The 16,462-nt window shown below is 33.5% G+C and overlaps 2 protein-coding genes across 2 annotated transcripts in view; one reads left to right on the forward strand and one right to left on the reverse strand.

Annotated features, from left to right (window-relative positions):
• Nucleotides 1-11,380, forward strand: chmp2ba (charged multivesicular body protein 2Ba). The gene is made up of 6 exons (XM_083535950.1): nt 1-174; nt 4,323-4,414; nt 6,478-6,672; nt 8,263-8,365; nt 9,155-9,261; nt 9,622-11,380. Exons 1-6 carry the CDS (start codon nt 135-137, stop codon nt 9,733-9,735), a joined length of 651 nt encoding a protein of 216 aa, XP_083392076.1. The 5' UTR covers nt 1-134; the 3' UTR covers nt 9,736-11,380.
• Nucleotides 11,374-16,462, reverse strand: part of pou1f1 (POU class 1 homeobox 1) — a 12,983-nt gene continuing 7,894 nt past the window's right edge. The window contains exons 3-8 of the mRNA XM_083535949.1: nt 15,119-15,268; nt 14,866-14,961; nt 13,913-14,158; nt 13,368-13,532; nt 13,128-13,188; nt 11,374-13,032 (exon numbers count right to left, since the gene is read on the reverse strand). Of these exons, the coding sequence (XP_083392075.1) occupies nt 12,819-13,032; nt 13,128-13,188; nt 13,368-13,532; nt 13,913-14,158; nt 14,866-14,961; nt 15,119-15,268 (932 nt within the window). The 3' untranslated portion in view covers nt 11,374-12,818. The remainder of the gene's footprint in view (nt 13,033-13,127; nt 13,189-13,367; nt 13,533-13,912; nt 14,159-14,865; nt 14,962-15,118; nt 15,269-16,462) is intronic.

Raw genomic sequence — 16,462 nt, forward strand, 5'->3', positions numbered from 1 at the left:
GTGCAGTCATGTGTAGGGAAAGTCAGCGTGCTTTACAGATAAACAACACGCAACTCAGGAGTTTTGGCAGGACAGAGAGCCGGGCTGAGATTCCACACAAAGTCATAGTTAGTTAATTAGTTTACGTCCATATAATGATCATGGCGTCTCTGTTTAAGAAGAAGACTGTAGACGGTAAGTTACTTCTCACTAATTAAATAATGATTAAATATGACACGGATAAAATAATGTTTTTTTTTTATGGCATCTACTTTGTGCAAATCACAGAGTTTACGGTCTGCCTGTTCTGCTTCCCACATCACTTAGCAAACACGAACACCTTTAAGAAAGATTATTGTAATTTTGTGATCCCTCTGTTTGAAAGAGCAGTATGGGAATTACCATGTTAGCTATAGTAATAATAATAGTAATAATAATAATAATAATAATAATAATAATAATAATAATAATAGTAATATAACACTATTTACAATAATTAACGTGTCTTATAACTTCACATTAATTCACTAATTTAACTTAACTATAATTAACATTGTGTGTGGAATGGGTTCAGTCTATCTGAAGGTAGTTCTTCAAGAAGGAGACCCATGTTAACCATGAATAATAACAATACTATTATTATTATTATTATTATTATTATTATTATTATTATTGTGATTATTATGATGATTATATTATTATGATTATTATTATTTTAATTTTATATATATATATATATATATATATATATATATATGTATGTGTATATATATATGTATGTGTATATATATATGTATGTATATATATATATATGTGTGTGTATATATATATATATATATATATATATATATATATATATATATATATATATATAAATATATATATATATATATATATATATATATATATATATATATATATATATATATATATATATATAAAATAAGTACTGAGAACAGGATCATTTTGTAGAGATAGCTGTAAAATTTTATATTTAGCAGTACATATATATATATGTATATGTATGTATGTATGTATGTATGTATGTGTTATATCTAGCAGTACCCTGTAAGATTACATCAATGGTTTAGAATTACAAAAGCTCACCTGACCACTAACGTCTTACTCAGTGTGTACACACTGCACCAAACTGCACAAAACTGAGGTGATGCTTACAATACTCAAATGTAATTTAAGGTACCTGGTTTAGACAAAAGGATCCTGGTCCTAATTATTAATGAAGCCAGGTTAAGTGTTTATTTCATGGCTTTATTCATAATTTTATAGCCTGTAACTTGCTTTTTCTTCAGAGTGGTGTGATATGCATTGGTATAGTCTATTTTTTTATAATGCAAATATAAAAAAGAAAATGTAAACACTTTAAAAAAAATTCTATCTCTCATACAAATAGCATTCAACTTTTAAATCGCCTTCCATTTATTATACATTTCCTTGTTGAATCTGTGCTCATACTCATAGCAGATATATTTGACAGAGCTGATCTCTAATATCTTACTCCATCTGTGTTCATGGTGTAACATATTGCACTTGAATACGGCAAAGCGAATGGGTTTCGAGTATAACTCAAGGTACACCCACATTAACAAACCATATAACGTATTGACTGTTTAATGCGATACAACAAAAAGCAGGTTATTCGGAGTGATCCTACTATTAATGCTTGGCAGAGCCAGACTAAGTGCTTATTTCACGGCTACACGAGTCAAGGCTTTTATAGCCAATACCTTTCTTTCGTTCTTTTCCTTACAGTGATGTTACATCAACTTCATATCATTGTACGGGACTAGAGCCCTGGCATGGACTGTATGTATATATTCCATGTTCTTTATAGTACAGATATCTACAGTGTTTTGCCAGTGTTTCTGCTCAAAACCTTCTTCTGACTCCTATTCTAATAGCCTCCATCTAATCATTAATAATAGATTATTGCTATTAAAATGTCCACAACAATTAATACATGAAAAATCTTCTAGGCTTTACAGATTTTCCCCAATTTCCTAACATTTTTCGTATTTGTGTAAAAAACTTAGCAGATGTATCGCATACCAGACCATACCATATTTCATGTACAGTAAAATTTCCATAAACCAATTTGACATGTTTAACAGATTACCGTTATATGTAAACAAATACATACATTAAAACAAACACTGTAAGTAATCATTGATACTTACATGTCGCATGTATTCCTTTGTCATTGTAATTCCATGGTGTATTTCTTAGGTTCAATTGCTAGTCGTAATCAGTATTATTGCCATATTAATACAGTACAGTATCAACAGTGCTAGTGCAGTGCCAGCGTGCCAAACTGCCCTCTAGTTTAATTTGAGATGGCACAATTGGGTTGTCTCCTAGACTTACATGTACGACATCCCACCCTCTAATACGTTTCTATATACGTCACCTTTTACGTAGTGTATTAAAGTCGTTAACAGTTATTTTGCCATTTTTGGGCAATCGGTTAGTAAGAAACACTTGTAGAAGTTATAATGGAATTGTGTTTATTATTTTCAAATAAGAATATTATTTATGTAAACTTTTTTCTTTCCAAATATGCATTTGATGTTATTATTAATATTATTGTTGTTGTTGTTGTTGTTGCTAGTATTATTGTTATCATTATATATATATATATATATATATATATATATATATATATATATATATATAATTTTTTTATTCTTTTTGCTTGTTTTTTCATTTCTTTTTTCTTTTGCTGTTTTTACTTATACATTTTTTTCTTTAATTACAATTTTGTTCAAAACCTTTTTGAGACTCCCATTTAAATAGCCTTTATTTAATCATTAATAATTATTTCTTGCTATTAAATTGTCCACAAAAATTAATACATAAAAAATCTTCCAGGCTTTACAGTTTTCCACAATTTCTGAACATTTATCGTATTTGTGTCACTTTGTGTAACATTTTTCGTACTTTCATATTCACACACTTCAGGTAGCAGAAAAGGGAGCCAGCTGCCCATAGAGATATTACAGTCCAACATCCCTATGGGTAGCTGGCTTCCTTTTCTGCTACCTGAAGTGTGTGAATATGGAAGTCTGTTAACGGTTGATGGAGGTTTATTTTTACATTATAAAAATTTATGAAAAAAATCAAGTTTGCCACTAGACAAACCCTCCATATCTTTGATTCATGTCCCTCTTTTCCCCTGTCTCATATAAACGCTTTAGTGTTTTACTCAAGGCAATATTCTGATTTAGTATTCACTTTTCTTGTTCATGGGCTAAATGCTTTTTAAAGAAAATAATGCATTTCTTAATAATAATAATAATAATAATAATAATAGTAATAATAACAATAATAATATTAATCACAATAAATTAATAGGATTATTATGAAAACTGTATGCTGGTTTATATGGCTTAGCACCTATTAAATAAACCAGACCCAATGCTGCATGATCCGGAAGACTTTGGAAATCTCATATCTTTTGCCATTCGTTGAATCGTGTATGTTTGTTTAGCCAAGTAAAGACAAAGTTCACCTTTTTGAAAATAGCTTTGTAATGGTTTGAAATAGCCAATAATCTCTGAAGACCTGGTGTGTAAAAATAGAAATCAGAAAGGAAAGACCATGCCTCACTGGGACTAAAGCACAGCAGTTAATTATGCGGCTTTCCTTATGTGATCACAAATAATTAATTCAATTATTTTCAGGTAGATGGATTGAACAGTTATGTTCAATGTTATTTTGAACCAGTCTCCATTTCCTAGTTTCTATCTATCTATCTATCTATCTATCTATCTATCTATCTATCTATCTATCTATCTATCTATCTATCTATCTATCTATCTATCTATCTGTCTGTCTGTCTGTCTGTCTGTCTGTCTGTCTGTCTGTCTGTCTGTCTGTCCGTCCGTCTATCCAGATAGATAGATAGATAGATAGATAGATAGATAGATAGATAGATAGATAGATAGATAGATAGATAGATAGATAGATGGCCACACAGAAGCACGGCTTTGCAGAAAAACATTGTTATTATACAAATTATTTAATTATACAAATATATTTTTGTGTGTGTTATAGATACTGTATGCTTACATGTATTTGCCTGCTTATTTTTTGTAGAGGTGTAAAAGTGTTTAATGCAGCAGCCTTAAGGCAGCTTTACTTTAATGCTTTCTGAGCACGAATCTGTTGCCAGTACTGAATTATGTTAAGAATTGTATTAATGGCCTACGTAGAGGTCCGGAGATGCAATAGACCTAAAATACAGGCAGAGTTTCAGCTCAATAAACTATAACTGGATTTCCAAGGCAGATTTATTGCATTTTCGTCCTCATCCTCTTCTGCCACAGATATCATTAAAGAGCAGACAAAAGATCTGAGAGGCACACAGAGACAAATCAGCAGAGACCGTGCTGCTTTGGAGAAACAAGAGAAGCAAATGGTAAGTGGAAAAAAAATTGACAAGTATTTCCGAAATTCATGTTTTCCTTTTAAGTGTACAAAGCACTTAATCTTACTAAACTGCATTTTGCTTGAGGTATATTATTCATTTAACCCAAAATTAAGTTCTGTGTTTTAGTTTTAGAGGCAAGTAAACTGGATGATATAAATGGCACTAATATGAGGGGTGTTCTTGCTAAAACACCTGAGGGCTGAGGAGAAAGAGAATGCTCATAAAGAGGCTGTCTACATTACATCCACTGAAAAATGTATTTCCTCTCAATTGTACCATGATTTAATCATTAAACCAAAAAAAATGCTCTGGCTTTTTACCAAACATAGAAATATGAAAATAATTGCTTCCTTGGTAGGTTCCTATCATTTTAGGATTTATTTTTGTTCTAGGTCAGAAAGTGCTCTGTTGTACAACATAGAAAGTTGCCTAAAGTGAGCTTTTTTTGCCAAAATGTAGCATAGGAAGCATTTTTGGTTCATTGTGACTGGAAGGCTTTCTTATAAAATCGTGTCATTTGGCAGATTAATGCAAAGTCTGCAGTACAGTGGAGCTCACTTTACCGTAGCTTATGATGGTGGAACTACTGTCAGACTGTAGACAGGAGACTGTACTTCTTCAGGCATTATTCTGTCAATTTTGCTCCAGCTCTCAGACTCTAAGCTCTGCCTAGAGTCTGACACAGCAATAAAACATCCCTGATAAATTGTATTCCATGTAGTTATGCTAAAATTTTATTCCGCCAAGCAGTATTAATAATCACCATGACAGAATCAGATTCTCAACAGCAGCATTTTCGAACAAGAAGAGTGACAACAGACAATTGTATCATCTATCATGATATATACTTAGGGCCCAGTTTTCCACAGCATATTTTGAAAGTAGAAAAAGACATGCATGAGTTATCAATGCTGCAAAAGATTGAGATTGAGAGAGAGGAGATTGATGTAAAAGCAACCAACTGTTTCAGTGTACATGAAGCCAGTGTAAGTTTCCAGTACCTCAGAAGCACTAATGGTAAATTGATAACTTTATTCATTCTAGAGTGAAATTCACAAATATTTCTTAAAAGCTTGGCCAAACTCACTTCTCCCAGAAAACTTTTTTTACCCTGCAATACAAAACAGCATCTCAGTTAAAACATTACCATCAGAAACTACAGTATAATCCCCCGCTTTACGGCGGTTCAAATCTCGCTCCCCCAGTTTATCGCGGAATTGCATTTGCCAGATAACTAATTTGTTTGGCTGATTTTCCTGGTCTCTTGAGAATTATTTTGATACATTTTATGTTAAAATAATGAAATTTATTAATAAAAAGATAATTATTAATTGTAAAATGAAGTAAAATGTTAATACAGTACAGTACTGTATACATAAAATAGCATTTTTGGGGTGGCGTCCGTTTATCATGGTTTATCGCTTATCACGGGCGGTTTTGGAATGTAACCACCACGATAAATGGGGGATTACTGTACTTAATTCTTTATTAATAATAAACACCTCCAAAATACACATCTAATCTGCATATAATTTTTTGACCAGTTCTGTGTATTCCATTCATGACATGCACCACATATTTAAATTTAAATAGAAAACAAGTTCTTATTGTTTTCAATTATATTTTTTCCAACTCCAGGTGCAATGTTGTACTGTTCACATAGGTAGACGTTGTAGACCTTTTGTCAAACATAATTGACACAGCTAATTTTGTAAGCTACTAATGTACCTTTTCAGTAAACTGAGACTGGTGGTGTTGCAGATCACAGTGTATATGTATTGATATTGCAATAGAGCATTTGTCTAATACATAAAGCCCCTGGAGCCCTAATATGCTGCTTTTTTAACTCCTTAACATATGTTTACATAAGAACTTATACATCATTAACTTTGATGCATCAGCTTTCACAGATTGCTTTATTACAATCCACATCACCTTTGACTATATTTATTTAAATTATAACTGTATTGCTTAAAAACAGCATCTCAGGTAATCATATCTGGTAGGAAGTTCTATTAAATTCAAATTATAAATCTATTTGTCCTCAACAGGAAATGGAGATTAGGAAAATGGCCAAGGCTGGAAACCGAGATGCATGCAAGATCCTGGCCAAGCAGCTGGTCCAGCTGAGGAAGCAGAAGAACCGAACCTACTCTGTGAGCTCTAAAGTGACCTCTATGTCCACACAGACCAAGGTCATGAACTCTCAAATGAAAATGGCTGGAGCTATGTCTGCTACAGCCAAGGTAAACCTGTAACATTTTGGAGCCATTAGACATTTCTAAGCTTAGGAATGATCCTGTTAACTTTATGTGATCAGTGTTTATAAGAAAACTTTAGGTAGGTTGCAAAAGCTGAAGCCCTTACGCTTCAGATACTGAGCTTAAAAAGAATGCATAAGCAAGTGTAATTAGCATTAGCCTCTGGAGGATTTGAGGCAGCAGGCATGCAAATGAGTTATTCTTGATAAAGAGCTACACAAAAAGGCAGAGCTTATTCTTAACCTATTGGAGGGCAAATCTGGCACCAGCAGCTGGGACAAACCCAGCTACAATAATGTTTGTTAAATTGCTGAATTGAAGATGCTTAATGCTGATGGGTCACAATGAGGTGAGCTACAGTTTCTTAGGTGCCTTAGACGGTACCGTATGACCAGTTTGAACTCAGTAAAGAGATAATCTGTGTTAAGAGCAGGATATAACTCGCCCCAATACCTGAGGAGTATTAATACAGGACACTAACTTTTGTTTTTTTTTGTGTGGATTTTTTTTACTGGGATCAGGGTGTCATTTGTATTGTAATTGTTAATCAGGTGCAAGAAATGTGCATCTTGTTAAGATGTCTAATATACACTCTGAACTAGATTTTGGATTCAGACCTCTAGTGAATGTTGGACAATTGTTTTGTGAAATAGCACATCACATACAGTCAGTAAATCACAAGGAAAATTATTTTGAAATTAGTTTAATGTTAATCAGATAAAAGCTTGGAAACTATTGTAATTACTATTATTATTATTATTATTATTATTATTATTATTATTATTATTATTATTTATTTATTTATTTATTTATTTTTATTATGTAAATGAATTGTAAATTGATAATGCCTTATGATGAAACCTAAGGCAGGATCAGTAATAAGATATACATTTTATAGTTCATAAAAACCAGTGAGCTGTAAAAGAAGCATAGTTTCATAGTTTTTGGAGGCTTGAAGGCATTTATAATATAAATGATTGTTTATTAAGTTTAGAAGGTGTTTTTCCCAGCTAGTTTCTGGTAAACTAGGCCATACCCACATACCCACATACACACACACACACACACACACACACACACACACACACACACACACACACACACACACACACACACACACACACACACACACACACACACACAATGTATCAGACTCTTCTGTGTTAGGAATAAAGCTATTAATATTTATTTCCATGACTGTAGATGATGAGTCCTGGGATTGGTAGTGTCATAGTAAAGGCTTTGTGGAAGGGTTGCTGTCAGTGACAGGGTCTGTAACGAGGATGTGGTAGAGATGATTTGTGTAAATAATTCTCTATAATCAAATGGGGCTTTTCCTGTTTTGTCTGCAGTTTTATTCTGATGAAAGCCCATAGGGCCTTTAAATAAGTCTGCTCTCAGCATAAGCTTATATGTGTTATGCTTACAACAAGATTTATGTTGAGTAACATTCCATATGTATTCATTCATGCCGGGTCCTGCTTGTGATTATAATGTTTTATCCCTTGGGTTTAAATGACACCTTATTATTTTTTCTAAATCTGATTCATAGCATGATCTCTGTGTATCTTTCAGACTATGCAGGCTGTCAATAAAAAAATGGACCCAAAGAAGACTTTGCAGACAATGCAGGACTTCCAAAAAGAAAACCTTAAAATGGGAATGACTGAAGATATGAGTAAGAATAATTTTTTAAGTAATATTCTTTGGTATTTTGTTTCCACATATTTATTTGTTAAGCTTTATTATTTTTTTCATTCTCAACCTTTTCCTGTATTTTCTTGCCCTGTTGATAATTAGCAGTCAATCTTTAATTAATTACTTAATCATTGGATGCCTTAAACTAGTTAATTAATAGCTGCATACAGACAACAGATCAACAGACCTGGTACTACTAAAAATGCTTATTTAAAATATTTACTCTTTTTTTACTCGATTAGTTGTTTTTTTGGAGAAAAATAACCAACAATTGATTTCAATTGGAGAATATGGTATAAACACAAACCCTAGTTAGAGCTAGCTTAAAGGGTTGATTTTTGGTTTGTAGTGTGACAGAACATATTCGTTTGACTCACTGCACTTCACATCACTTCACAGTGGTGAATATGAAGATTTTAAATGATGGCTTCTAAGGCAATAACACTAAAAAAGACATACACTTTTTTTTTTTTACATTCAGCGGACATGAATCCCTTTTAGAACATGTGTTGGTGTTGATTTCTGTGCTTGAATATGAAGAACACAGAACACAATTATCATATAGATGAAATGCAGAAATAAATAAAAATAAATACAAGCACATAAAAGAACAGACAAATGAATACTGAAATACAACAAATAAATGTCAATACATAATACATTTATTATACATTTTTACAAATATACAGTACATTTGGATTATGTTTTTCACTAAATAAGACATCATTCATTCTTAATAATAATAATAATTATTATTTATTTTTATTAGTTAATGATACGCTGGATGAAATCTTTAGTGAGTCTGGTGATGAAGAAGAATCTCAAGACATTGTGAACCAGGTGCTGGATGAAATTGGAATTGAAATTTCTGGAAAGGTATGAGACTCATTAGCTTTATGTTATTAGCTCCTTTATGTTCTAGTTTTCCATCTGTCACATATGAATAGTTTGATCTTTTATGTAGACTTTAGTTATTTTTGACAGATGTGTGGCTTTTAGCTTTGCCTCTGGTTTGTTTCTTACTCATTTCCATCAACTCAGACAGATGTATTATGTCCTCCCTTGGGCCAAAACACAACTTTCTTTTTCTTAGTTTCTATTGAAAATTATGTGATTACTTATTCTTGAAATGTCTATTGAGTGTCAGATATTAATCTTAAGGACTGACACAGAGAGACAGTTGTATGGCTGTTGGTTTTTAAAACTGATGTGATTTTGCTGAATGGTGTTATGCAGATGGTGAGAGCCCCCTCAGCTGGAAAGAATCTCCCCAGTGCATCAAAGGCCAAAGCTGCTACTATTTCCGACGAGGACATTGAGAGGCAGCTGAAGGCCCTGGGAATGAATTGAACTTCTTTGCACTCTACACCTGTGCTCTCAGAGCCAAAGGGAAGGGCTTATCCTAAGACACATACACACAGAACATGACTACTGGCTGTGGATACGTAGGGATACAGGGCTAGCTGCTAAATCAATGATGAATAACAGTATAAATGATGTAGTTTGCAAGGTTTGCTGTACATGTATAAAGTGGTTTGGGGGTAAGTAAATGAATGGGTCTTGCAAAGATGGTCTCCGAAAGAAAAGCCCTTTATCTTGTATAAGACAAAAAAAGTAATTTGCCTGTCAATATACTGAATTATCAGTATTTTTATTCAGTCATCTAGCACTAATTTGTATAATAAGCTACAAAATGGTGTTATCATATAACAAAGGTTTGGAAAAGACCACAACAAAACTCCATGTTCATACTAGTTATCTTACTATAAATCCTCATACAGTATTACCCATTACACCATAGAAAGTGAGTGAAAGCCTCTCACAACTCCCTACTATTCAACATCTCATTCCCAGGTTAGAGAAAATATTATAAAGGACTTCAGCAGATCACAGAGTTCTCACCCTTTTTTTTACATTTCAATCCATCTTTTTGTGACTTAAATAAGGGCATGATTTGCACTCCCAAAATTGAGGCATTATGATTTCAGTTGATAGAATATTAACTTTCTGGTAAAGTGTTTATACGAGTGCTGTTTTGTACTTTTGCAGATATGAGATGCTCATTTTCCAGTTTTTTTATCTGTGTAGGTTCACTACTACCATGACTATTGGAAGCAAGTTTAAGCGAAAGCTTTGTTCTTACAATGTAGTAAGTGGCTTTGATATGCACTTGGTAAGGATTTGGTAAGCATTTTATTTGCTCATTGAAAGATCTTGCATCGAAATTGGCCAAATGGCATTATGATGAAATGCTCTTCATTACTGAATTAATTTGGAAAGCTAGTTGATGCATTGTGGTAATTAACGTAATAAATACTGTAATTTAGATATGACTGCACTAGGATATACAAGTGATCCTGTCAGCAAGAGTAACTCAATTAGCTCTATATTAGCTCCACTAAGAGGTCTTTAATTGGATGCAGACACACAGGTGTTGAGGAAACACAAAATCGTAGTGTCAGCTACAGATAATTATGTGGTCAAGTGTTTGCTGATGAACACTGGGTTTCAGGCATCATTATCACAACATTGTCCACACGTGCAGGCTAATTATACTAAAGGTCTTATGGTGACTTGAGAATTCCCCTGTCATGGTCAAATTAGAGCCGTGTCTTCTGATAAGCAAAAGAACATTGCCAGTATGGAAGTCAGTGTTACTGCAGTGGTTCTCATGTTAATGAGTGAATACATCATTAGCTGAAGGACATTTACATTTAAATCATACTGTGTCTACTGAATTAAACAACTTTAATTGTAAAGTATGCAAAAGTCATTAAACTCTGGTGTAGTTTTTGTAGCATTTGGAAAAGCTATACAGTACATCTTTCTTTTCTTTTTTACTATTTCTATACTATACTATTTATAATCTTTGATTATCAGTATGTTTTAATTTAATGTTTATTGTTTATTTTTTTTTTATCTAACGTTAAATGTATGTGAATAAAATTTTATGGATTTATTTGATTTTGTAATGAATAAAAAAAGAATTAATACCTTGTGGTGTGTTCTATTTCTTAAGTTACAAATGCATCACAAAATGAAGGGTTTTATGGGGATTTGTTTTGTTTATTTTTGCATAATTGCAGTGGATAAATGTCCAAATTCCAAGCCAGCCTTTTAGTCCATTTGTAATTGCATTAAATGATAGTTAATTGTTCATAATTATAAGCAAATATAATTTTTACACAAGGTCTTAATGAGTTTTTGCAGCATGACCTTGCTTAATTGAATTTCTGTGGAAACCCATTAGTTTAAAAATAATTTAAGTGTGTCAATTAATGGCTTATAAATCATTTTAAGATGGATAGATTTGTAGAAAAATCCATCACTGTATTTAAAAAAAAAAAGAAAAAAGAAAAGTTTATTCTGTAAATACTCTATGCATGTTGCTTGATATTAAATTTCCCCAACAACACCACATTGTGCACTGCAAGTGTAGATTCAACATTATAGCTCAGATAAGTAATGTTTTGTTTAGTGCAATCAGTGACAGGATGCTGATGATAGTATAGATCATGATATTTTATGAATGCGAGTGTGAATGTCCTTCTGAATGTGTTCGTACACTCAACAGTATTGTAGAACATTACAATAAATATTCCCAATAAAAACCCAGGGGGACACAGGAGAGCTAATGCCACTGCTTTACACACCTGGAGGAGTAAATTAATGTCTACCCCCAACAAACACTTGGGACATATACTGTACATCCCCCACAACTTGTGTGTGCTTTCTTTGTATCTGCCATATAAAGAACTGTTGTGATTGAGTATAACACCTAGTTAATTAGACAAGATGCTTTCATCAATTGTGCTTATGTTTTTAATTATTTAAGATATTAGGGTCAGTTTTTAAACTCACATTAACATTACAGACACCATAAAGTCTTCTGATGTGTCTTTATTGTCACTCACTTTCTATTATGTCAGCACATTTTACAATAGGAAATCAATGTCACTGCTTTTTATGTACATTAATTTAATATATTACATTTAAATGAGCAGTTGAACTGCATATATTAATTTAAATAATCTTAAAATGCCTTGTCACACAATTGGAGGAATCAATTGTTTGTCCAAAAATAATGGAAATAATAATTAAATAACAAAAAATAACAGACAATGACTCAACATGATGTGAAAACATTATGGAAACACAATTGTATGTTAATGTTAATGATTTACAGCAGGTCATCTGCATGTGTACCCTTAAATAGGTCAATTCTGTACAGGCAGAGCACTACATTCACTCCTGTTAACAAATCAGAAGTTTTTTTCTTTCTTGTTTTCATATCAATATGTACCACTGCATAATATGATAATACTGAATATTACTCTGCTGTGCAATGTACACATTCACATTGATTGTCTTGAGGATTTAAGAGATAAAGTGTCGAAGCCTCAGCAGAGTGGCGTTCAAACACATCAACGTCATCATCTATCATGTCTACCTACAGTGTCTTTGGTCATAAAAGAGCTGTGATGTAGACTTGTCTTGACCCTTTTCTCCCTTTGTCTGCGATTGCAGAACCAAACACGCACCACTTCTTTCTCCAAATGAAGCCCCTCTGCCATGCGCACAATTTCCTGTGAAGACGGCTTACTCTTCTCAACAAAATTTCTTTCTAGTGCCTCCTTTGCCCCTAGACTGTGGAAGTGAATTAAAAATGCATTTCTCATGAATAGTGAGTTGAAATAATGAAAGAGCGAGCGAGCTCAGATTCACTTGCTTCTGCATAATACCTGATGGTAGTTCTTCGTTTCCGTTTCCGTTCTTGGAGTCCCATTTTGTCATTAAATAATGCTGTGGAGGGAAATGTAATGGGGATACACATCTGAGCATGATCCTTGATTTTTCTTTTGATTACATTTGGGAGCATATGTCCCTAAATATTTGAACAATCTGATAAACTTTTAATAAGTTAGGATACAATAATCTCAGTATATAAGTTTCAGTGTATGCTGCTTTTGTTGATCACTCACCACCAGCCTGCTCAGCCTCCTCCAACCATTTGGCAAGTATGGACTTCAGCTTGCAAGCATTTTTGAAACTGAGCTGTAGGTTCTCAAAGCGACAGATGGTGGTCTGACTAAATTCAGAGCCATGTACAGCTGCTAGAGCCTCTCCAACATTGGTCTGAGTGTAACCTATGAAGTTGAACACAAATCAGACGATTACATGTTTTATTATATAGGTACTCGCATCTTGTAAAATGTAATTTTGTTCACAACTCTTGAACCTTTCCACATTGATCTGGTTGCTTTAGAATTAACTTTGGGGTTTCAAGGCAATAAAAGTGAATGCTTATGCAACCAAATGTTTGTGGTGTTTTTTATGTGAATAATATTAACACATAATCACCAGAGCAAAATATATGAAGGTGCATTTCACCATGTTGTGCAAATAACTTGAACTGGGAATAGAGTAAACAGGATGTGAGAAATGTGTGCTTAAATACAGGTGAAAATTATATTCTAAACTATTACTGCCAGCCAATGAAAAAAACAACAGAAGGACTGGCACAAACCAAGTTTGATCCTGCGTAGTTTGAAGTCATTCGCAAACTTTTCAAGCTCACGGATCTGGGGTGAATCCATGTCTGGTGGTTCCTCTGGGGCCCGACTCTTCCTCCTCAGCTCCTGCTTGATGTCTCCCAGGGAGGGCTCATCTGTGAATAGGGCCTGGGGCAGTGCGGAGAAACTGTGGGACAGAGTGCATGACCCTCCTGCCAAGCTGTGCTCAGGAAACTTATACAGACAAGGAGCCAGGGCACCTTAGGGTTAGATGAAGTTATGAACATTAGCAATGGTAAAATGTTGTGTTTGTTTATTAACAACTAGTAAGAAAATTATGCTGGTTGTAATGCTATACATCACGTCTAATCATCGAAATATCATACCATATTAAGCTAGAGTCAATAAAAAATCTGTAAAGAAGGGTTTTTTTTTGTTTTGTTTTTTTTGCCATAAAAAAGGACTGTGCTTCCCCCTTGTGGATTAGTTTGTACACTACAATGCCTAAACATTTAATAGTTTTTCCACATCTTATCATAACAAAGGAAAAATACTGCTTTAAATTACAGCTTGACCATGATTTGTCTATAATGAAAAAAATATATATAAATACAGTAGACAGAAATTTTGTATTCAGGGACAACACAGGTATATAAAAATAGCTATTTAATAATGCTAAAAGTTTCTAACATGCTGCAATACTGCAATGCTATTGTGGCTATTTATATGTTCTTCTTGTGAATTTCACTGACAGGAACATTTTTCTTCTAGATGATATTGTTTGTAAGCTTACATGTTTTTTTGATTAAGTGAGGTTTAGATATAAACTTGCAAGATTCAAAGAACCATTTGTTTTTGGTACACCTTTGGAATGACATGAGTGAAATCGAAGGGTAGCATTATTTTATTTAGCACAAACTAAAGCAAAAAGGAGGACTGGGTTCATGTTCCATCCTGGAAACTGTACCTTGAAGTGAGTTGGCTCCATTGACCATATTGTGTGGGACACTGCAGGTCTGTAGGATGCGTGTCTGTGAGATGCTGGCTGAGAGCATTTCCTGTGCTGGGGACAGAAAACCTATGCTGTCATCATCAAACAGTCACACTCACATTCGAAGAGTAGCATTGATTGCTATCACTCAAAGCACTGAATCATGCTTTGAATGAAGGCTTCTGAAGAGAGCTCTGACGGAGGCGAACAGCAAGGCGACCCAACACACCTGCCATCATGCCGTAAGTGGTCTGCTGGTTGCTATAGTGACATGGGGGCATGGAGTAGTGCAGGCCGGCAGAAGCGTTGCTCAGGGCAGAAGTGGACAGATGCATGTGAGAGCGCTTGGATGACTGGACCAGGGGCAGACCCGAGGGAACTGTGGAGAGGGGAACAAAAAAACATGTAACCTTATCAGCAATAACCAAAGGACAAAATGATAAGAAATATGACAGATGTGCCTCAGGGATTTCTGGGACTGAGCTTAAATCATCACATTGATTTGACATTCTTAGTAGAAATATATTGCAAATATATTTCTACTAAGAATTAAAAAAAAAATAAATGCAATATACAGTAATCAGTATAAACAAAGTCACTATTTGGTGTGACCACCCTTTGCTGTTTGTTTTTTTTTAAATAGTGTTTTAAGCAGTTTTTTGTACTTATTTTTAGTTCATGCAAACCCAGGAGCACTCTTTGGTCTTTTACATAATATGTTAATATCTAAACAAATATTTATAGCAAATGTTTAAACAAAACAAAAACGTAATAAAATAACGTGCTTATGATTTAGCATATCACTGTATATGTATATAATACTGTATGTAGAACATAAAATTCATAATTCCATAATTCATAATATATTAAGTGCAAATATTTGTTTATTGTCACTTATGGTTTGTATTAGTATTTGACAATAAAATAATAATTTAATAAAAATAATACATAATATTTCTGTGATATTAATAAAACAATATCACAGAAAAAAAGCAACATTGTCCTTATTAAATTACTTTGGCACTTAAGGGCACTTTTTGCTTTGTTATTACACTTATCCCCTATTATGTTCAGACAATTATCTCTGAAGTTTTCTTTATCACACCTGCAGTCTTTGAATAAAGCTTTGTTGAATTAAACCTCTCATCTCAAAATTATATAAGAATCTCTCCATTATTTGTTCTTCTTATCTGCAAATAATAAGGCACCACATGATAAATCAGTGTGACAGCAACTGTCAATACATTATTAGATAATCAGCCCACTACAAAATGTTGAGGGGCACCTACCTAAATTCAAACTCAGGCAAGTGTATAATTGTGTGCTGGCAGAAATAACATAATAGGTGCATTATACCGTTAAGCAATTGTGCTTGAGTGCTAGGATTTATTGTGTGTCGCAATGAGTGGGAGAAAAACATCACTCAGTTCAGTGAGCTTTTTAGGGACATTTAATCAAAGCTGTCTCACATGCAAGTTACTGATGCAAAGACAAATGATAATTTAGTTATCAACATGTCAAAGCAACAACATGTCTGCTTCTCTAATTGCAGTGTGAAAACAGCAGCTGTGCA

The sequence above is a fragment of the Silurus aristotelis genome, assembly GCF_946808225.1.
Source record: "Silurus aristotelis genome assembly, chromosome: 3".
Taxonomy (NCBI): domain Eukaryota; kingdom Metazoa; phylum Chordata; class Actinopteri; order Siluriformes; family Siluridae; genus Silurus; species Silurus aristotelis.

What these genes read in the sequence shown, in the direction of transcription:
- chmp2ba (XM_083535950.1), top strand. Translation starts at nt 135, where the DNA reads ATGATCATGGCGTCTCTGTTTAAGAAGAAGACTGTAGACG. An exon ending in TAAGAAGAAGACTGTAGACG is followed by an intron (nt 175 to 4,322) that starts GTAAGTTACTTC and finishes CTTCTGCCACAG; the next exon opens with ATATCATTAAAGAGCAGACA. An exon ending in AGAAACAAGAGAAGCAAATG is followed by an intron (nt 4,415 to 6,477) that starts GTAAGTGGAAAA and finishes TGTCCTCAACAG; the next exon opens with GAAATGGAGATTAGGAAAAT.